General features: G+C 31.5%; 2 protein-coding genes across 3 annotated transcripts; both read left to right on the top strand.

Annotated features, from left to right (window-relative positions):
* Window positions 1-341: 341 nt before the first annotated feature.
* Window positions 342-2,030, top strand: LOC145613994 (peroxidase 11-like). The gene is made up of 4 exons (XM_081669028.1): window positions 342-647; window positions 761-952; window positions 1,082-1,247; window positions 1,416-2,030. The coding sequence occupies exons 1-4, from the start codon at window positions 420-422 to the stop codon at window positions 1,853-1,855; spliced, it is 1,026 nt and encodes a 341-aa protein (XP_081525154.1). The 5' UTR covers window positions 342-419; the 3' UTR covers window positions 1,856-2,030.
* A 9,589-nt stretch (window positions 2,031-11,619) lies between these two features.
* On the top strand, window positions 11,620-20,928 carry LOC145558471 (inorganic pyrophosphatase TTM2-like). Of its 2 annotated transcripts, none has more exons than XM_081619733.1 (12): window positions 11,620-11,909; window positions 12,763-13,117; window positions 14,108-14,222; window positions 14,930-15,125; window positions 15,212-15,325; window positions 15,439-15,612; window positions 16,853-17,047; window positions 17,890-18,012; window positions 18,090-18,211; window positions 19,651-19,765; window positions 19,851-20,123; window positions 20,615-20,928. In XM_081619733.1, the coding sequence occupies exons 2-12, from the start codon at window positions 12,781-12,783 to the stop codon at window positions 20,843-20,845; spliced, it is 1,995 nt and encodes a 664-aa protein (XP_081475859.1). In that variant the 5' UTR covers window positions 11,620-11,909; window positions 12,763-12,780; the 3' UTR covers window positions 20,846-20,928. The 2 variants fall into 2 exon arrangements, with proteins under 2 accessions (XP_081475859.1, XP_081475852.1); XM_081619726.1 differs by having other exon boundaries at window positions 12,755-13,117.
* Window positions 20,929-22,305: the final 1,377 nt, after the last annotated feature.

Below are 22,305 nucleotides of genomic sequence, written 5' to 3'. Positions count from 1 at the left end.
CTCAGACAACAAAACGACGAAGAAATTTAAGGTTTTCTCAAAATTTGTACTACTTCATAATCCTAACTAATTATCTAAATCATATACTTAAGTTGGTGACTTACCCTCTAATAATTAATTAATCTTTGACATTCAATAATGCTCTTATTTTCTTTTTTTCTTTGTTATTTTTGATCTATTTCACTTTTGTACATATAACTTGAATTAGGGTGTTCTCAACTACCTTAATATTAGTTGCATCTTCTCTTGACTTTAACTTTAGCTTCTAACATGACAGTAATTAACAATTACAAGACAAACTTAGTTGTATATAAAATTAAAGCATAGGCCGCCATTCTTTACACTTAAATACTTGTACACTCTAACATTGTCTCTCATTCTTCCCTTGAGAAAACAAAACAATAGATTTTGTAGCGAAAATGGCGCTAACTGATGTTTCGAAAAATGTAGTCATGTTGTTAGTTTTGGCGGCGATAAGCTTGATTAGTGCTGATACATCTAGCCCTCCTTTAACATTGGAATATTACAAGTCTACGTGTCCTCGATTGCTTAGTATTGTAAGGAAAGAAATGGAGTGTGCTGTGCTTTCTGACCCTCGTAATGCAGCTACTATTGTACGTTTACACATGCATGATTGCTTTGTTCAGGTTGGTCTAGATTTGAGCACCTTCGATTTGAATTTTTATAAACTATATATTATGTACAAGTTTGATGATAATTAATTATGTATGGATGGACTGTGTTGTGAATTTGGTTACAGGGGTGCGATGGATCAGTGCTATTGGATGATACGTTGACACTTAAAGGAGAAAAGAAAGCTAGTCAAAATAAGCATTCCTTAAGAGGGTTTAAGATTATGGATAGGATTAAGATGATGGTGGAGTCTGAGTGTCCTGGAGTCGTTTCTTGTGCTGATATCCTCACTCTTGCAGCTAGGGACGCGGTTATTTTGGTAACTAATTTAGTACAAATGATAAAGCTTACGAATTTATGTCACAATGTGCTAGTAATTGTGAGCTTGTGACTAGTTCATTTCTTTGGCAATTTAGAATTTTGATATCATTGTGCTGTTTTTCTGAAGGTTGGAGGGCCTTACTGGGATGTTCCGTTGGGAAGGAAGGATGCTCGAAGTACAAACCCTGAACCAGCCGAGGCTAACATTCCTGGTGCTAACGAAGGCCTTCTTTCCCTCATCTCAAAGTTCGCTTATCAGGGTCTGTCTGTCACTGATATGGTAGCCCTCTCAGGTTAGTTCATTCGAACTTTGAATAGCACAATACATTTCCTGTTTACTGCTGCCTGCTAATTACTAGTAACAAAGCTCTGTACAAAATATTTGGTTAAAGATCCCAAATATATTGTAAGTTGAAATTTGATCATGATAGCTTATGAATTGCTATGTATTGAATCTGTAGGTGCTCACACCATCGGAATGGCACGATGTGAGAATTTCAGGGCAAGAATCTATGGAGACTTCGATTTGACATCAGAAAAAGACCCTCTGTCAGAGGCTCACCTTAGCAACCTAAGATCTGTTTGTCCTGCAGTAGGGGGTAACAACAATAATGTATCAGCATTAGATTACGAAACTCCTGATCTTTTCGACAACTCATACTATCAGATCCTGCTAAAAGGTCAGGGGCTCCTGAACTCGGATCAAGAAATGTATTCCAGCATGTTTGGGATCCAAACCAAGTACCTAGTGCGAAAATATGCAGAAGATCCCTTGCAATTTTTCAAGCAGTTCGCCGAATCTATGGTGAAGATGGGAAACATTACTAATGCTGATAGTTTTGTCAATGGAGAAGTCAGGAACAACTGCAGGTTTATCAACTCATTGAGCCACACTGAATGAGTTTTCGGTGTTAACTGGACCTTGTAGTCATGTTTTGTGACCAAGTTCAAGAGATTTAATTTAATGCTCGGAATCAATTCAGTATGAAATCAGAAATGTGTAAAAGATGTTAAAATTTTGAACCTACAATGCCTGGGTCATGTTATATTTAACTAAATCTATATGATCATTAATAACTACTTTGCTACTGCTTTTGTCAACTACTGTCTTAGTTTTTCAACTCATTCATGGACAACTTGTGCATTCAGTAGGCTTAGTTTTACAGGGTCATCGATGCAAGTTTGATTTTGAATGGGCACGCGACGTTGAATCTCCCTGCATCAACCAATGTTGAAAGAATTCATAGTTACCTCCTTAGAATAACAGAGGCCTTTGACAATTCAATCTAGATGATAACAAAACAAAATTTAATCTAGACAGGTTCAATTACATAATAATATACTATGGTAGATTTCACAAAATTCTCAACTTTTTTTGGTTACCTTCAAAACCGTTTCTGTTCCATCTTATACTCATCATCCTTTCAAATGTTATTGCCACAATAAAAATGATGAAAGAAAACAAATTTTTTTTCAAACAACTACTAATAGGTGGAATTTTCCAAATTATGAGTATTTGATCAATTTATAAGGAACTATTTGTACAAAATGTTAGATAGTGAAATTTTTATTTCTCAAAATCTAATATATATAAATAAAGTAGGCATTTTTCGGGAAAATTTGGCGCGCCACATAAGAAAAGGTATTATTTTGTCCAATGAAAAATTAGATTAATAATTTATTTTAGAATTAAAAAATTTACTCGCACCTAAACAAAAGTGACGAATAAGATTTAAGAATTTTGACACATAAGTAAAAACAACAAATTGAGAATAATTAAAATTTAAATTAATTTTTAAAACCAATAATTATCTTCTCTAAAAAAACCAAAAAAAAAAAAAAAAAAAAAACTGAGTAATAATTATTTTTTTACATTTATGGATGCAAATTTTTAAACGCAAATATCTTTAATCTCTTCTAGAAAATATTGTAAAAGTTTGATTTTATAAAACTAAATCTCATATGACTAATTTCCCATAATATTTTATAGTTAAACGACTATAAATGTGACTAACATTTTAAACAGAACGAGTATATTAAATAAACGCATAGCCAAAAGACTTATTTAATCAATAAAAAAACAAGATTTGTTATTTCTTTTTTGAATTAAAAATTTAAATTGTCACATAAGCAAAATTAGTGAATAAGGTAATAAGAGGAATGTGCTAATGTGTTTTGGTTTTATGCATGTGAATATATATATTCAAATGAATACATTCAATATTAGAGCTTTTTTTATATCTAACAGCTAAATGAGCATACAATTAAAACTAAGAAACCATTACTTATTCTACTAATATCCTTGTAAATGTAGAAAGTAGAACCATCACCCTTCATCTTTAATCTGATATCTTATAATACATTCAAATAGTCGCTTTCGAGCATATCATTACGGTAGTCAAAGTAATTTTTAAGCTTCACCCTGTGTCGAGCTGTTGTAGCCTCTGCCATTTCAGTAACCCAACGACAGCTTATCCTCTTTGTAGCCATTAATAACATATTACCCCACTCGTCCCTAGTAATTACAATCAAACAAACACCACTTTCTCTATACAAAAAATCTGCTACATTAACCTTGACATCATGATCACGTTCCAGAAGTGACTAACCAGTTCTAGACAAAAAAGAATATTATGATTTTTCAGTGATATGGTGAGTGCTATTTTTTAAGGTAAATTGTGGGAACCAAGTATTTTCAAAAATAATAATTTTAAAAAAAAAAAATCAAAAGGTAAGGATCTCTAAGTATTAGAATATTATTATAGGGAAAAGTTATTAAAAAAAATAAAAAGTCTCATTTATTTGAATACGGGCTCAAAAAGAAAACATATTGTTGATATATATATATATATATATATATATATATATATATATATATATAACTAAAAATACATATTATAAAATTTTTTATAAGGATTTAAAATTCCTATAAACATCATATTTTATTATATATTATATATTGCACATATATACACATACAAATACGTGTGCTTTACATTAATATATTTTTTTGAATTTTAATATCGTATTTACGATTCAAGACTTTATATTACTTATATAAGTACAATTACCAAACCAATTTAAGATATTTCGGACATCTTTACTCTAACTCAATTAAGACGATTTTCGGCTTACATACAAATAAAATAAATTCATGTCGAACATCAATTTAGAATTGGATTCATCTATACTATTTCGCGCGTAATCTACTAGTTTTTTATTAAAAATTTAAACAAGGTAAGCAAAACGGTTTAAGATATGAATTTATAACTTGTAAATAAGGTTTTTCCCTAGACAGATATTCTAAATACATCGCAACAATATATCCATCAGAATACATATAACCTTACCTTCTTTTCTCCATTCTTGGCTAAGATACAAGTTAATCCTATAAAAGTATATATATTCGGTTGATTTCTAAGCCAATATATTCGGTTGATTTCTTTGTTAAGTATTTTACTTGTGCGTCAGTCACATGAAATATCTTTCAAAATATAATTGAATTTACTAAAAATTAAATGTTGAAAATATTAAGAGAAATAAAAATAGTAAAGAGAATGAGCTAATGAATTTGGTTTTATGCATAGAAAAATATTGGCAAAATTGTGTGGCTTAAAGCATAAAGGAATACTTTATACTTTATTTTTTTGGTTTTATTCATTAAATAATAATTTTACTCTCATTTAGAATTTATATTTTAAAATAGTACGAATTATTAGAACTCAAAACAATATTTGATACATGTAGAATTTATTTTTTACGAGTATATTACTATGAAAGTGTATAAGTTTTTGAATATAAGTTTATATATAATATATAAGATATAAAACATACATAATCAAATTATATTATAATATTAATTTATTAACAAGTTACGTAAAACTATATCAGTGTATTAACAAACAACAAAAACGATAAATGATAAAATATTCTAATCTTAATTATTTTATAAATGATAAAATATTCTAATCTTAATTATTTTTTAAAAATCCATTAATTTAATAAGTCAAGTTTTGTTAAATTTTGAAAACTTTTGAGAAAAGAGTTTAAATGAATAAATTCAATATTCAATATATAAGTCGTTTTATATTTAAGTATTAAATGAGTAATAACATTTCCTGGCCGATGAACATGAAACAATTGAATGAACAGGAAACAGTTGAAACTAAGAAATCATCCCATATTATAAAAATATCATTGAAAATTTGAATAATATAATTTTACCATTTATCTTTAATATGATAACATATAATTTTTAATAGTCGCATTCAATCCAGCATTATGATACCCAAAGTAACTAAAAAAAATTGATCTCGTCTCGAGTTGTTGTATCCAATGCTATTTTCGGAATTAGAGACAATTTATTACATTTGTAGCCACTAGTAACGGCTTTTCGCCCTAATCACTACGTGTAAACAAACACCACATTATTTATATACAAAATCTATTACATTAAATTTAACACGATAACGATCCGGAGATAACCAATTATTTTTAGAATAATTACTGTCTACTTATTTCTATATATATAGTGTTCATTTTTCCATAATTTCTTTATTTTATCAATGCCTTTAACAAAACATCTCTATATACGAGAAATGCTTTTTTCTGTCGGGTTATACAAATAATTTAAATTGCATTTAAAGAAACGGGAGAGAATGTTGTGAGAGATGAGATAATAAAAGCAATGTGCTAATGCTAATAGTTTTTTTTTTTTTTTCATATAGACATAGAAAAATTTGTTTGATTTATGATTTAACGCATAAAAAAATACTTTATACTTTATCATTTTGGTTTTATTTATTGAATAAAAATTCTACTATCATTTAAAATTTATATTTTACTCTATACAAATAATTAAAATTCAAGCTAGGTTTTATTTTTTACGAATACATTATTATCAAAGTGTATAAAAATATGAAAATGACACCATAAATTTAAAAAAAATTTAATTTTAACATTACAAAATTTTAAAATTTTATTCTAATAGAAAAAAAAAAAAAAAAAAAAAAAAAAAAAAAAAAAACTGAAAAATTTAATTTTATCAGTATTTTATGGATTTTTGGATGGAATTATTTCAAGTGGCCATAAGTGAACACGTGTCAAATTATCTAATATATTTATTTAAAAAAAGTCTTATATTATATATGATATAAAACATAATAAACAAATTATATTAAAATACTTATTTATTAATAAATTACTTAAAACTATATGAATATATTGTTATAAAGTGTATAAGTTTTAAAAATAAAGTTAATTAAAAATATATAAGATATAAAATATTTATATCAAATGATATTAAAATATTTAATAATTAACAAATTACATAAAATTATATCTGTATATTAACAAACAGAAAAAACGCTAACAGATAAAATTTTCAACTGTATTACTTTTTTAAAAAAAAAAAATCATTAATTTTTTGAATTTTTTTTATAAAAAGAGTTCAAATGAATATATTCAATATAACAGCTCATTTTAAACGTAATTGATAAATAATTAATAACATATTTTCTATTCGACAAACATAAATACTATTGAAAATAAGAAAAACATCACATATTCTACTAATATTATTGTAAATTTGGAAAATAGAAACCATTACCTTTTATCTTTAGTCTGATAGCATGTACTACAATCAAATTTTGCATTAAAAAAACATTATATCATTATGGTCACTGGCGAACCTACATAGAGGCAAGGGGTAGCACGTAGCACGTGCTACCCCTCAAAAAAAAAATGGCAAAGTGTTCAATACACAACATCAGTTATTCAATATATATATTATTCCTTGTAAGATGCTACATAGTATTGTGCGATGGTTCGGTGGTACGGAATGTTGCATAAAAAGTCTGAATGCATGTACACTGAAATATAGAGGTAGTTGGGTTAGTAGAAGGTAAATTACAAAAGAGAGAATCAAAGTTAATTAAAAAAAAAAAATCATTTTATTAGATCCCACTAGTTAAGAGAAGTGAATTAAATATTGTAAAAGCTTTCGAGATAAGAAAATGGAGCAAGACAACAAGTATTTAAAACAACCGGAAATGAAAAGTGGAGCAAGCATTATAAAACGGAGGAAGTATATTATATTATATAACGACTAATTTATGAGTTCTAGTTATTCACTGTTTTTTAATACGTTATCTATTGCGTAGTGCTACCCCTAGCTAGAAATCCTGGATCCGCCACTGATTATGGTAGATAAAGTAACTAGTAAGATTAATCCTGTCACAACCTATTGCAGTATCTGTCATTTCTGGAATCAAGTTCAACTTGTCTTTTTTGTAGCTATTATTAACAGCTTTTCCTATTCGTCCTTAATAACTAATAAGCCCAAACAAACACTAGCTTTTTTAGGCACAAAAGCTACTATAATAAATTTAATATGATCATAATTCGGAGGTAACTAACTAGTTTAGTGTAATTACCATCTCTACTTATATTTATAATAAATTCTTCAATTTCCATAATTTTTCTGCGTTATCAAGCTTGAACAAAACATCCTTATATAAGAGTAATGTTATTTCATTCGGGTCATTCAAATAATATGTAATGGGGACCAGTGGCGAATCTTGAAACATTTTTTATTAGGGGCCAAAAATTCTTAACATCTTCTATTGTACAATATACATCATAGCATTTCACACACATTAAATAAATTAAATTTAATACTTCGTACCAAGCAAATATCTGATAAGTTTGGCTCATGTTATGAGACGTGACAAAGTATAACACTGGTTGTTACTGGCTTACCAAGCAATTACTCGTATGTGATAAACAAGAAAATTTGTAATATCAAATTTTGTGTTTATAATCATTTATGATTTGTAGTGTCTGACCTTATATATGATATACATAGTACTCCGTATAATGTTTGATTTACGTTAAAATTGATGGGAAAAAATCAATTTTTTTACATAACTAAAGAATTTCAATACTATATATTGAGTAAATTTTGATAACATGAATGGACAATCATTCACAAATTTGTTGTCAAATTGTTAAAAAAAAAAACTCTATTATTGCAATAGTGTTGCATGCTCATAGAGATAGAGAGAAAGGAGAGTTAGTAATAATAAAACAGTAAAAGTGGCCCACTTTATCATTATTAGTTATCAAATTGTTAAAAGAAACTCTTTCTTTTACTAATATGTAATCTTATGTGGTAATTGGGGGTGCTTTTCTTGTTTTGGGCTTCTTTGTCAAACAGACCATTTTTTTTAAAAAAAAAAAAGCTTTCAGAGGCCAAGCCCATGTGAGCCTCAATGAAGGTCCGCCTCTGATGGGGACTAAAGAAACAGGGTATGTGTTAGTGAGAATGTTGAGAGAAATGAGTTAATAAAGGAAATGTGCTAATGATTTTGATTTTATGCATATGAATATAAGAAAAGTTATGTGATTTGAAAGAAAATAGACGTTTATTTATTTATTTATTTTTTCTAAAGGACAGTAAATTTCATTAATATAAGGTCATACGACATCTACAATTGACAATAAACGATAATGGAAACGAATTTAACAAAATCAAACAAGAATCAATCGGGGAAGGGCTAAGAATCTAAATCTATAACTAATACTTCCTCCGTTTTGTTAATATTGCAACAATGGACTTTTTGCACTATTCATCAGTCTTGTTTGACCATATAATATGATTTATACATTATGCAAATTATAGTCATGTGAGATCTTGATGGATTCGTCTCATAAAATACTTTCACAATATCAACTTTTTATAATTTTTACTCATACACAATTATAGATATCTAGCATATAAAATGTGCATTGGGATGCGTAATTTCCTCCTTGTTGCAATATTAATAGTACGGAGGAAGTACTAAAGTAGCAACCGCTGATGTCATATTTTTCTAAAAGTTGTACACGTGGCGCTACCTTATGAAAAATTTTCAAACTGAAATGTTAAGTTCATCTATCAAATATCTATATACCTAAACTGCATAAAAGTTTCTTTTGGAGGGAATTTTCCCTCCTAAACTCTATTTTTTCGTTTAGATTTTTAGAAGTATTAATGTGTCTAAAAACTTTACCATATAATTATCTATTAGGGAAATTTGAATTTTAGTACCTCGAATATGGGGGTAATTGAATTTTAGTACCCATCTAAAATTTTATTTTAAATTAGTACCTCCAAAATGACAAAACTATAGGTTTCAGTACCTCCGTCTAGTTCCGTTAAGTTTTCCGTTAGTGGGGCCCATTATCTAATTATTTAATAATTTAATTTATTAAATAAAAAAAGAAAAAACATTTTATAAAAAAAAAAACTTTAAAAAATAAAAAAAAAATAAAAACAGCCACTGACACCAGCGCCGGCGCCGGCTTCCGGCTGTTGGTGGCCGAATTCCCCTGGCACCGGCGCCGGCCACCTCTTCCCTTTCCCTCCCTGTTTTCCCCTTCCCTAGAGCAAAGCCCAGCCACAGCAGCTGCCGCCGCGGCCAGGCAGGAAGCCCAGCCACAGCAGCTGCCGCCGCGGCCAGGCACGAAGCCCAGCCACAGCAGCTGCGCCGCGGCCAGGCATGAACCCCGAACCCAGAAACCCAAGAACCCCAAGAACCCACCACCCACGAACCCTGAAACCCACCACACCCCACCACCGACGAACCCCCAAAACCCACAACCCGACCACCCACGAACCCCTAAACCCACCACCCACGAACCCAGAAACCCACCACCCTACCACCCACAAACCCCGTAACCCGCCACCCACAAACCGAAAAATTTAACCCTAAAACCCTAAAAATTGATTTGGGGGAAAGGGGGAAGGGGTGATGTGGTGGTTTTCGGGAACCTCGAGGCAGCCAAGAGTGAGAAAGAGGAGGGAAATCGACGACGGGAAAGGGAGGGGGTTTTCGATGTGGTGGTTTTCAGGTGGGTGGGGGGTGGTGTCGCCGCGGGGAGGCAAGGCTGGTTTGGGGGTGGCGTCGTCGCGGGGAGGCAGGCTGGGTGGGGGGGTGGCGTCGGCACAGGGAGGCAGGGCTGGGTGGGGGGGGGGTGGCGTCGGCGCGGGAGGCAGGGTGGGTGGCGGGGAGGCAGGGTTGAGCTTTTTTTTTTTTTATTTAAGTTTTTTTATTTTTTTATTTTTAAGTTTTTTTTAATTATTTTTTAAGTTTTTTTTTAATTAAATGTTTTTTTTTTTTTAATAAATTAAATTATTAAAGAATTAGATAATGGGACCCACTAACGACAAAGTTGACAGAATGCTAACGGAGGTACTGAAACCTATAGTTTTGTCATTTTGGAGGTACTTATTTAAAATAAAATTTTAGATGGGTACTAAAATTCAATTACCCCCATTTTTGAGGTACTAAAATTCAAATTTTCCTATCTATTATGATGGACTTTTAGACCACATTTTTCATGAGACTTCTATATTTAATTTCAATTACCAATATTAAAAACCAAGCATAGCTCGGGTATTATCTAGTACTATATACTAAAGTAATCACCAGCATTATCCCCCAAAGTACACGTGTCACGCTCATATTAAAAATCTTCCCGCTAAAATATTTGTTTTTAAATTTTTTTTTTCTTCAACAATAATAAGATAATTGATTTAAAAAGAAAATAAAAGGAGAATACACAACCTAAATATAGAACAATAACAACTACTTTAATTAAGTAAAATATTTTTTTTTCGAGGGGAAAATAAAATATTAAAATGTATTCATAATCTATAAATAATACAAAGTAATATATAAATATAATTTTTTTCCTGGGAATATCCGAGCGTTGCTCGGGCAAAGAACTCGTATATATAGTTTGAGACTTTTTTTTTTTCCTCATCAAATCAATAAAAATAATTTTCAGAAACCTTAAAATCAATATAAATCCAAAATATTCTAGAAAATCTTATTCCAACTAAGATTTATTTGTGAAAGTAAGATAATTACAAAGTACGCTCATCCTGTAATTAAAAACTTGATTTCCTTTATGAACTTCTTACGTAATGTTTATCATTTTCCTAAAAACTTTTATCATATAAATTTATGAATTATATCCACAAATAGATATCTTTAAATCTACCAATTTGATACTTCCATTTTCTAAATAGTTAAACTCAAGATATTGTATACATTAAATTACTATACTTTTTGAAAAGTCCTAATTACCGTAGAATTTGTTGTATACACTCGGGTATATCATACACCCGCAGTCATTTGCTAATTTAATAAAAAAATGAGCAAATAATATTTATACTCGTTTGTTAATTGAATGAGAAAATGACCTCGGATATACTGTACACCCGAGTGTACATAATATGCTCTCTAGTTACGGAGATCACTCATCTACTCTCTCTCCCCAAGATGTATGGATAACTAAACCTTAAGGCACAAAATCATATATTTCCATGTATAGAAAGAAAACAAAAATAAACCTAAAAATACAAGAAATGCACATTAATTATTATTCCACGTAACCCAACCGCCCTTGATTCTCAACTCGTAATTGATAGCTTCACATGTCCTTCCTCCTATGAAATGCTGAAACATCAACACTCATATTTTTTATTAAAAATTTAATAAACTCCCCAAAAAACCAATATTTAACTCACCAAATTAATTTAATTTATTATTTTCAAATATAAAAAGTACAGATTTTATTGGTTTTTTTAAAGAAAAAAAATACAGATTTTATTTTAATTTTTAATTATATTTTTTTGATTATTTACACCAACGCTTTAAATAGGCTTAATTTTTTCTCTCGCCTCTTCGGCATTCAAAGCCCAAATTCTCCACCCTTTTTGCCTCTCTTTCCTCAGTCATCTATTTAACAGAATTTTTTCGGCTTTAATTAATCGATTTTTTTTGAAAAAATATCTCACAATATCATTTTTTTTTTCTACTAGAGAAAAAAATATATTAATAAAAGCCCAAATCCCGAGATTAATTTTGTTAACACAACTTGACTTGCTAGTGAATATCCCTACTTTGGTAAGTAAATTCTTGCTTGAATTTGTAATTTTTATAATCTGGTTTTTGTTCATTACTTCATTTATGTAATTTGGGTATGCTTTTAATTTTTGTTTTTGTTATTTAATATATATATATTTTTTTATGGATTTTTGGAGTTTTTTAGATCCATATTTGTATTTGAAGCTGGCTTATATTTATGTTTTTGGCTGATAATTCCAATAATTGTGAATTTTATGCATCTGGGTGTGTTTATATTGGTCAAATTTCATCTGGGTGATCATTAGTTTTGTGTTTTGGTAATATAAGATCATTTAATTTTTATGTTCATGATTTATTTTAGACATTTAAATGTGGTTATCACAACAGTCTGATAAGTAGAATGTTGGTTTTGTGTGATCATTTGCTGTTGTTAATGTTGTTGTTGCAAGTAGTCAAGTTGGTATGTTGTTGTTTGTTTTATGTAAATTTGTGTTTATTTAATTGTTTGGGTATCATGATGTGCAGCTTGTTCTGCATTGTTCCGAGGTCATAACATGTATGCACTGGTTCTGTATTGTTTATCTCTGAGCTTTGTGGATGATCTGAGGTATCGGTGCAGAAATAACGCGAAATTATAATATTTTGTAATGCCAAAACCAATCTAGGAAGAATATTGTTGATTTGGTGGTTGCTTAGATTTATTGCTAGTAAAATATTAGCTGATGAGTGATGAAGCTGGTTTTACAATTAGTTATATTCTCATTAAGCATGTTATAAATGGTGATATTATTTTAATTCACATTTTTCATATGTGGGCAACCAAGATTGTTATTCATATAATATATTCAATTTTGGATGTGTTTGTCATTTTGTAATTATCTCAGGATTGCAGGAAAATTAGATTTTGTCAATGGCTGAGGATGGTTCTAATTCTGGGTCACATCATAGAAAGGCAGGCTTGTTAAAGGATCAAGTTCGATTAAGCAAGAGAAAAGATACTGGCCGTTATGAGATTGTTCCAATTAAGGCATCACTGTCATTTGAGAAAGGATTTTTTGTGGTTATTCGTGCATGCCAATTGCTGGCTCAAAAAAATGAAGGAATAACCCTAGTAGGATTAGCTGGTCCATCTGGAGCTGGCAAAACTGTTTTTACTGAGAAAATTCTGAACTTTATGCCAAGCATTGTCGTCATATCAATGGACAATTACAATGATGCTAGTCGAATAGTTGATGGCAATTTCGATGGTAATATTTTTTTCCACTACTATTTCCATGAAATACCTACATAAGTTATGAAAGAAGAATAACTTATTAGCAAATGCTTGATTAAGTATTTTGGATATCTTAGTTTTCCATGTGCTTAGAATGCATCTTGTTCTTAGTAATCATTTTATGCTGATAATATATGCCTCCTCAGCAAATACGGTTTCCAGATGAGTTACGATCTCCATCCACAATACTAGACACTATTTGACTGGGTGTTGAATACAATTTTGTCTCATTTCACCTTGTTTTGTTGCAATGCATTGATCTTGATTAGTTTGTCGGTTCTTTGCTGCATTATGTTTCTACATACCATTTCTTTCTTCTATCACTGTACGCAATGTAAGATATTAGGAGCATATTGTTCATATGGTGTCATGTGTAGTGAACCAATACTTTCTGTCTGTCCGACATGATCTTGAACACCCCTTTATTGGGGACTATATGGGGTGCTGGTTTAAATTTGTTAAAAATCCTGAAAATGATTACAACCTGATCCCTCTGGGATATGTATAATTAGGATCTTGAGAAGATGTAAGTTGATGTAGAATAGGTAGAAACAGAATTTGACCTTTGAATTTGACATGGCTCAACATTGCAACTCTTGGTTTACATTAGAGGGAGGGGGGAAGATTGCTTGCAATTTGCTTTAGATAGCTAAGTATTAGTGTAAATATTAATTCTAGACCTCTGGTAAGATCTTTCTTTTCTGTGCGTGTTGAAAAATCCATTCTGCAGACAAACATAGAGAACCTATTGGTAATAACAATGTATTATAGTAAATTTTAGTTCTAGACCTCTTGTATGATCTGCTCTGTGCATATCGACAAATATTTGGAGGACAATCAGTGGTGATGTTAACTTTTTATGGCTGTCACTCTTCAAAGACTCCCAATTTGTCACATTATTTGTAGTCGGGACTTGCTGGTTGACACTTGTTTTTGTTCTTATGTGGATATTTTTCTTGAACAGATCCACGTTTGACAGATTTTGATACATTGCTTCAGAATATAAATGACCTTAAGGCTGGAAAGGCAGTCAAGGTGCCTATCTATGATTTCAAAACAAGCTCCCGTGTAGGATACAGGTTCTTTTCTAAGACTTTTTTTTGGGTCTAGATGACCTGTTACTCTTATGGCAGGATTTTTGATAGATGTGGTTTTTTAAATATGCATTCAGGCTTCCAACCAGTGATTCTATAATAAACCCTTATATGATCAATCTTACGATTTTTAGTGTCATGTTATGTTGTGATATCATGCCAACAATTTTTTTTTTTTAATGATTTTTCTTCTTCTACTTTTATGAATAACTTGAGTTTCATATCAGATGAAAAGTGCAATAATTTCTCTTATATATTAAGCTTCTCAATTGGTAAGGAAACATAAATTAGCATTTAATAAAAATGGGGGCTTAATTTATCCTGGCTGAGGTTGTTGTATGATTCAAGTGAACAAATTGTAGAAATACATGACAATCTTATTCGCCAAACCACTTTCAGTGGGAATATATCAAGCTGTATAATTGCATCTACATCTCCTTTGTTTGGAGATTACTTTATTTGTTTAATATACTATTGCTTCAACATGAAATATCTCATAAGAGAGTAATCTTTTCTTTAAGTGTACTAGTTACATATGCCTTCTGCTTCAATATTGATGCTTCTAATTGCTATTCAATGGCTTGGACCTGTAAGTAGATACACTTATATCATAATGTGGCACTTTCCTCTCCACTTCCCAAAGTTCTTGGCTGTTCATGTATCAAAACTCATAAAGATGCAAATTAATGCAGGACAGTTGAAGCTCCTAGCTCACGCATTGTGATAATCGAGGGCATATATGCTTTAAGTGAAAAACTGCGTCCTTTAGTAGACCTACGGGTCTCTGTGACTGGTGGAGTTCACAATGACCTTGTTAAACGAGTTTTAAGAGATATACAACGTGCTGACCAAGAACCAGAGGAGATCATCCAGCAAATATCTGAAACAGTTTGTTTACTCTGCCTTTATAATGTACTTATTTAAATATCTGTAAAGACCCTGCATTTCTGAAGTATTAATGCCTTCCTGTACAGGTCTATCCAATGTATAAGGCTTTTATCGAGCCAGATTTAGAAACAGCACATATAAAGATTGAAAACAAGTTCAATCCATTTACTGGATTTGAGAATGCTACCTTTATCTTAAAGGTAATTCCTACTTAGCAGTTGCCTATTAACATACTGCGATGCTGGACTTAGGCAATGCCTGGATATATTTATACTGCTGTCGGTCAATCACTTAAGCGTTTCCCTTTCTACAGTCGTTGAAGTCTATTTCAGAAGATCTTATTAAAACTGTTTTGGCCGAGAATCTGAAGGAATCTGTTGAGCAGACCTATGATATATATCTTTTACCACCTGGTGAAGATCCGGAATCATGCCAATCATATCTTAGAATGAGAAATAAAGATGGAAAATACAATCTTATGTTTGAGGTCTGTTATTCTAACCTATTTATCTTAATATCGGTGACCTGTGTCTTATGTGAAATTGTGAGGCACTTGTGAAGATGTTAAAAGTATTTAAGGTGGCATGTTATTTTGGAAAACTGAATACTTTTTTCAAGTCATGTGCACTAGGTGTCACTTGAAGCGTTATGGGATCTTTTCTATTATTTTGTTTATTCCCCTATTTTCTCACCCTAGATGAACTGCAATGGCTGTGTGGATTAAATAAAGTTTATTTTAGCTATTGAATTTCTTACTTTACAAATGTCTCTTTATAAAATTCAAAAGTACCTTGCTTGGCATTAATCAATTTGGAGGTACAAACTGATGAGAGGAACTGGGAAAAGTGATATAACCTGACCAGATGAATATATATCATGTGCTGTAGACAGGTAGATAGTTGTAGATTCAATTTCTCGCTGGTCATTAAGGGATGTGGCTTAAGATTGATGGCTATGTACCCTTGCAGTCGAAGAAGTGGAAAAAACAAAACCAAAAAGATGAGATGAAGTATCAAAGTGAACCTGAATTCTTCCTTTTTTTTTTTTTTTTTTTTTTTTTTTTTTTTTTTTTTTTTTTTTTTTTTTTTTTTTTTTTTTCTAGCTCTTCTATTGTCTCGCTTAAATTTTAGGGAAGTGAAAATGAGCATTTTACGGGGTATACCAGACTATCACATGTTTGTCAAGAGTCAGGGAATACATGATTATTTACGCATATAATGTGAAGCAAATTAGTAAAACTATGTGATCCTAAAAACAAAAGCATTGGTTATGGGATTGTATCTTTGGTTATGGGATTGTATCTTTGGTTAACGGCCTGCTGAAAGGATGTGTAGAATTTTAAAATGTGTTAAGGGTTAAGGACCGTCAAGAACCATTGAGTACCTGATGCAACACACTTTTACATAGAAATAAGTTTGCATATTGTTGTCTGGCTAGCAAGCTGGGTTCACTTTTGTTATCCTCAATTCCTCATAGGACTTATGATTCTCTGATGTAGAATTCATCTTAAGTTTAGTTTTTGATCCATCTTAAATTTTATTTTTGTCCTGGACTTTCTGACCGTTTGAAATTCAATTGATTTGTAAAATAAAAGAAAAAATTGATTTTTGCATGTCATTATTGAAAATTCTTTGTGTTTTCTCTTCTAATTGTAAAGAAAATGTTGGGGGATTGCAATTTTTTTTTAAAAAAAATGTATTTTCTGATGAGATAGTTGGATACTTCAGGAAGTATTAAAAGAAAATCCATTCATCATATCACCTAGGATAACATTTGAAGTCAGCGTGCGTCTTCTTGGTGGGCTCATGGCCCTGGGATATACAATAGCCACTATTCTCAAAAGAAACAGCCATGTGTTCACGGATGGTAGGGTGACTGTGAAGATTGATTGGTTGGAACAACTCAATCGTCAGTATATCCAGGTACTGTCTAATAAAATATTCGTAATTCTTTTTCACTACTATTTTTAATTTGAATGAATTTCTGTTTTATTTGATAATTTTTAATTAATATGCAAAGCTATCTCAACTCTTCATTGTATTAACCAAGATTAATAAGTAACGTCCCAACTCAATGGAATCAACATATCTTGTTTTGAAACTAAATTGTTACTGTCAACAGTAACAAAGTGTTTTTTTTTTTTTTTTTTTTTTTTTTTTTTTTTTTTTTTTTGGGTGGGTGTGGGGGGGGGGGGGGGAGAGGGGGGTCCTATTCCATATAAAAGTTAGGGTAACACTGACTTAAAGCACTTCTCCACCAATTGAATTATACTAGTTGTCTAGACTTTAGACACTCATCTATATATATATATATATATATATATATATATATATATATATATATATATATATATATATATATATATATATATATATATATATATATATATATAAGTCTGAAATTCTCATTTGATTCTTATTTCCAGATTAGACTAAAGTTGGACCTTATTTGTCATTAGATTCATATTTATGCTTACTTTCCAAATATGAAACTTTTATAAATTTTAAACTGCAGAATTAAAGATATTTAGTGATAAGTAATTGCAAAAAAAATAAAATAAAATAAAATAAAATAAAAATAAAATAAAAATAAAAATAAAAAAATCTGATATGATATGGTTTGATCATTTCTAAAATAAGGAAATATTTGCTTATATAAGCTTGAACTGAGCCCAAATTGGGTACACATATATATTGGTTCTCAGCTCAATTGGATGTTTTATGTGAGGATTTTTGTTTGGCGTTTTGTTTTATTATCTGTTAAGGTGCAAGGAAGAGATCGCTTGCTTGTAAGATCTATTGCTGAGCAGCTGGGATTGGAAGGATCCTACATTCCTCGCACTTACATTGAGCAAATTCAACTTGAGAAGCTTGTGAAAGAAGTCATGGTATGGAAATGATAGTCATGTTATGTATTTCTTTTAGTGTGTTGCTAGGTTTTAAGTTTTGCCTGTGCATCTTTAAGGCACTACCAGAAGATTTAAAGACAAAGCTCAGCCTAGATGATGATTGGGTTTCTAGTCCCCAAGAAGCCCTATCTCGAGCATCTGCTGATAGGATTGCATGGAGGCACAAGAACCTTAAAAGGTGTGGTATATTTTCTTAAAAAATGTTGCTCATCCTGGTGTATGTGTTGATAAAAGCTTCACCCAAACAGTTTTATTACTTGCTTATTGTGATTCCTTTGGAGTTTCCTTTCTCATGCATTTATGTCTACTTAGCCTTCCATTTTTTTTCTCTTTGCATTTTGTGTGTGTAGGAGAGAGGGGGATGAGGAGGGAGGGTTAGATGTTGCTGCTACTAATAAAAATGCTGACTCAGTTACTATTAACAGTCTTAAGGCATGTAGATTGAGCTGAGTTTTTGCTATCAACTATGAGCCATTCTCACCTTGTCAAGATTACTTTCTTTGGGTCAAATTGTTTTGGTATTACCAGTTCAGATGACTGTGCTTTACATTATGTTTGGATAACAATAGTGAAGGGAAGGAGAGGGGAAGGAAAAAGAGGGAAGGGAAAGGGATGTGAGGGGAGGGGAGGGAGAAGGTGACCTTCCATTTTCCTTCCAAATCTCTCCCACAATGGAAGGATTTGGTTTATTTAAAGGGGAAGGAAAATGGATCCTCACAATTCCCTCCCCTTCCCTCCTTGCATAAGTTATCCTAACAAAGGATGATGCATCCTTTCTTTTCTCTTCTCTTCCTTTCCCTCCATTTCTGTCTATCGTAACATATAATTAGAAACATATTTAGCTTTGTTGTTGTTGTATGAATTTTCACGAGGTTTTTGGGGCAGCAAATTGCAGATCCAGGACTAAAGCTAAAATTCTAAGTCTGACAGTAGCCAAAGGATTTTATAACAGGGCAGATAATAATGCTTTAGGAAAAATCAGAAACTTTTGAAAACCACCAAAGGTACTTCTGGATGTTTACGAATGCATTATAGCTATAAGCTACAAATTACAAAGCAATTACTTAGAACCAGTGTACTTTATGGTCCCTTGGATAGACACATTGAAATATATAGCAAGGGGTAACAGACTTTGGAGTTTTGACCATTGTGCTTCTTATGGACTTTCTCGTCTTTTTCTGTGGGTAAAAACATAATTCTTATTACTACCAATTTTTTTAGGCTGTACCAAAACCGAAGTTACTACCGTAAATGGAATCATACCCAAATCACCATTTTATTATATGGCCATGGACATTTGTTGCCAAATTTTGTATTAATACTACGTATATTTGATTATATTGAAAGCAGTGATAGCTAATTTAATCATTTTCTAGTTTTATTGGCCTATTGCAGTGTCTTTTATTCTGTGACCTTTGAAGTGTTGATTAGAAAATAATAATAAATGAAGAGTTTTCTAGCATTTTTCTTTCTGTAAGAGCGATGTGCTTCATAATATGGAACCAGAGGGGGGGGGGGACAATTGATGGTTGTTGATTTGTATTATGGACTTTGCTCTTTCTGTTAGCTAAGAAAGCATGGTCGTTTTTAACTACGCAAAATTCAACATTGGTGCAGTGGTATGTCACGCTCGTACTCTAATCAAAGAGACAAGAATGCTTCTAAGTATGATGTGAGTACCAGAAGATATGATGAGAGAAATCGTGAATCAGCGGCAACTTTGGAAAATAAGGTAATGGTCAATTAGCCTGATATTATTCTGCAACTTAATTGTATTTTCGTACATTATAACATTTGTTTTTTGACATGTCTTTTAGGGAGTTGTTACACAACTGTCAGATCAGATATCAACATTAAATGATCGGATGGACGAATTTACATCAAGGATTGAAGAGCTGAGCTCTAAATTAATGGTCAAGAAATTGTCTCCCAGCCAGCAAAATATGATTCTGCAGTCTGAAACCTGCAATGGCTCTGCCCCAACATCTTATTTTGTATCTGGCTTGAGCAATGGGTCGTTGACTGGCTCTATTTTGCCAAGTATCTCATCATCTTCCCAGTTGAATAAAGAGTCACCTTTAATAGACGAGGTAAGTTGGTATGGTATCCCTTGTGATTTTCAGCTTTTTAATCTGCATGTAGTTTTCTGTTCTGCTGGGTAAGGTTTGAGGTAGTGAGTTGGTTAGTATCATTTCTAATTATGGGTTGGTATCTCTAAATGATGTTGATGGCTTTTTTTATTCTGTTTAGTGCTACAGTCGGTAGAGTTGTGCATCTTCCCCCCTCAAGTGACCATTGGTTCAAGTTTTTTCGAACAAATATTTCATTTTAATGTCACCTACCATCCATTCCTTATATAAATGAATTTTTGTCCTGTCAAATTGTGGAGTAATTCTTCATCAACCAAATGAAAGTACCTATGGAGAACATTTTTGTTAAACCTGTGTTGGCATAATATGCATTACATGCTAACATTGCTTAGGTAAGTAAAGTTAGACTTGAAATGAAAATGCTTCTGTCAACACTTTTCTTGCTCACATGATATTTTTGTAATCTGGTTTGTGGTCCTTTTTATCTTAAGCTACATGGAATTGCACGAGGACAGCGTCAAATTATGCATCAATTGGAAAATCTTTGTACTCTTTTTCGAGAGAATTTGGGAGAGAGGGAGAAGTCTCGTCGAGGAAGAAATGAGGGGAAAAGGAGCATGGCAGCTGATGTTGAACCCATTAATCTTTCTATGGCTGTGGCCTGTTCATTAGCTTTTGGTGGACTAGGAATTGCCCTATACAAGCATTGGGCTCGAAACTGATCGGACACTAATTGCATTATTTTTCATTACTAAACATTTTTTGGGTTCCCTCATAATTTTCTTATTCAATATTAATTTTGACATTTTTGCCCTTCTGCTCGGGAAATATATTACTTGAAGGTCATGTAATGGATAGGTGTTTTTGAGATCTTGAAGGCATTGAATAGGTCCTTTAAGGTTCTCTGAGAGTAGTTGAAGTAAAAAGAAGGGCTTAAAGAAAAATTTTGTAAGCTAATTGACAGTGACGTAGGTCCTAGAAAATTTTCTACAACCATATCTATTTGTTGTTAACCAAATTGGTCGCTCACAGGAATTTACAGCAGTGCATTGAACAATACCTAAGTTCTAGATTTATACAGCGTATTAATGGTTGGTGCATGTATACTGTATATATTTCCAGTGTTATGTCATTGCTGGGAATAATACTAGTTTTTTTTTTGGATAAGAGGAATAATACTAGCTATTGACTCGTTAATGCTTCGTATTAGTCTGCAGTGGCGGATCCAGGATTTCAAACTAGGGGTAGCGCTAAACGATAGGAAAAAAAATAATTGGGTTTTTCTAAGCTATACCTCTAAGGTATTCGAGTTTCTAAGGCGTACTCATGCTTTTTCAAGTTTCTAAGTTGTGCCCCTCAACTCACTACCATTAATGAATGGTACCCTCCTTGGGACTTCCACGTCACCTATAAATTTAATAGAAAGATGATAAAAGGTAAGGAAATGGTAGGAGAAAGAAATCTTAGCCACCGTAACCCTAATAATGAAAACTGAAGCCACGAAATCACACTCTCAAATAACTTTTAAACAACTAATAAGGGTACATTTTAGTATTGATAAGGAGATGAAGGGCACAGTTTAGAAACTTGAAAAAACATGGGTACACCTTAGAAACTTGAATACCTTAAGGGTATAGTTTAGAAAAATTTATACACCTACTAATTTGAAACTCAGACTAATTTGATTTTAAGTTGGTAGTAACATATCAAGGTTAAGTTTTTGCATAATGTATTGTGATTGTGTAGAAAAAGTTACCATCAAATTTTTGAATATCTATAGATTTTGCACTGAGTAATTATCACATAAATTATATATGTACACAAAATACTTTGTATTACAATCATATAAAATTAGTCAAATTTAAAATTACTCACTTTCTTCATGGACAAATTAGATAACTTTTATCTAATTGAAGATAAATGTCAAAAAAGTCTCTTTGCTCGTGTAACACACAGTTTATTTATAGTAAGTTAAGTTTTTAATTTAAACATTTGGTTGTGGGAAAAATGAAGAAATTAAGAAAGATATGGATGAATTTTTGGTTAAGCATAATCAAACATAATTCAAAATTCTATGACTATGATAATGAGATCGATTCTCACCCCACCCTTGTAGCTCTCTAACCATCGAAAAAAAAAAATAAAAAATTATATGCCTATAAGGTGAACAAAAAAAATTCAA

This window comes from Chenopodium album, chromosome 1 (genome assembly GCF_948465745.1).
Source record: "Chenopodium album chromosome 1, dcCheAlbu1.1, whole genome shotgun sequence".
Lineage (NCBI taxonomy): Eukaryota > Viridiplantae > Streptophyta > Magnoliopsida > Caryophyllales > Amaranthaceae > Chenopodium > Chenopodium album.
Note: the sequence above shows the minus strand (reverse complement) of the source record. Positions and strands in the feature narration are given on the sequence as shown.

Bases quoted from the DNA above. Each gene is read 5' to 3' on its own strand.
- LOC145613994 (XM_081669028.1), top strand. From the start codon at position 420: ATGGCGCTAACTGATGTTTCGAAAAATGTAGTCATGTTGTTAGTTTTG. The intron at 648-760 runs GTTGGTCTAGAT...ATTTGGTTACAG, and splicing joins TGCATGATTGCTTTGTTCAG to GGGTGCGATGGATCAGTGCT. The intron at 1,248-1,415 runs GTTAGTTCATTC...TTGAATCTGTAG, and splicing joins TGATATGGTAGCCCTCTCAG to GTGCTCACACCATCGGAATG.
- LOC145558471 (XM_081619733.1), top strand. From the start codon at position 12,781: ATGGCTGAGGATGGTTCTAATTCTGGGTCACATCATAGAAAGGCAGGC. The intron at 15,126-15,211 runs GTTTGTTTACTC...CTTCCTGTACAG, and splicing joins TCCAGCAAATATCTGAAACA to GTCTATCCAATGTATAAGGC. The intron at 19,766-19,850 runs GTAATGGTCAAT...CATGTCTTTTAG, and splicing joins CGGCAACTTTGGAAAATAAG to GGAGTTGTTACACAACTGTC.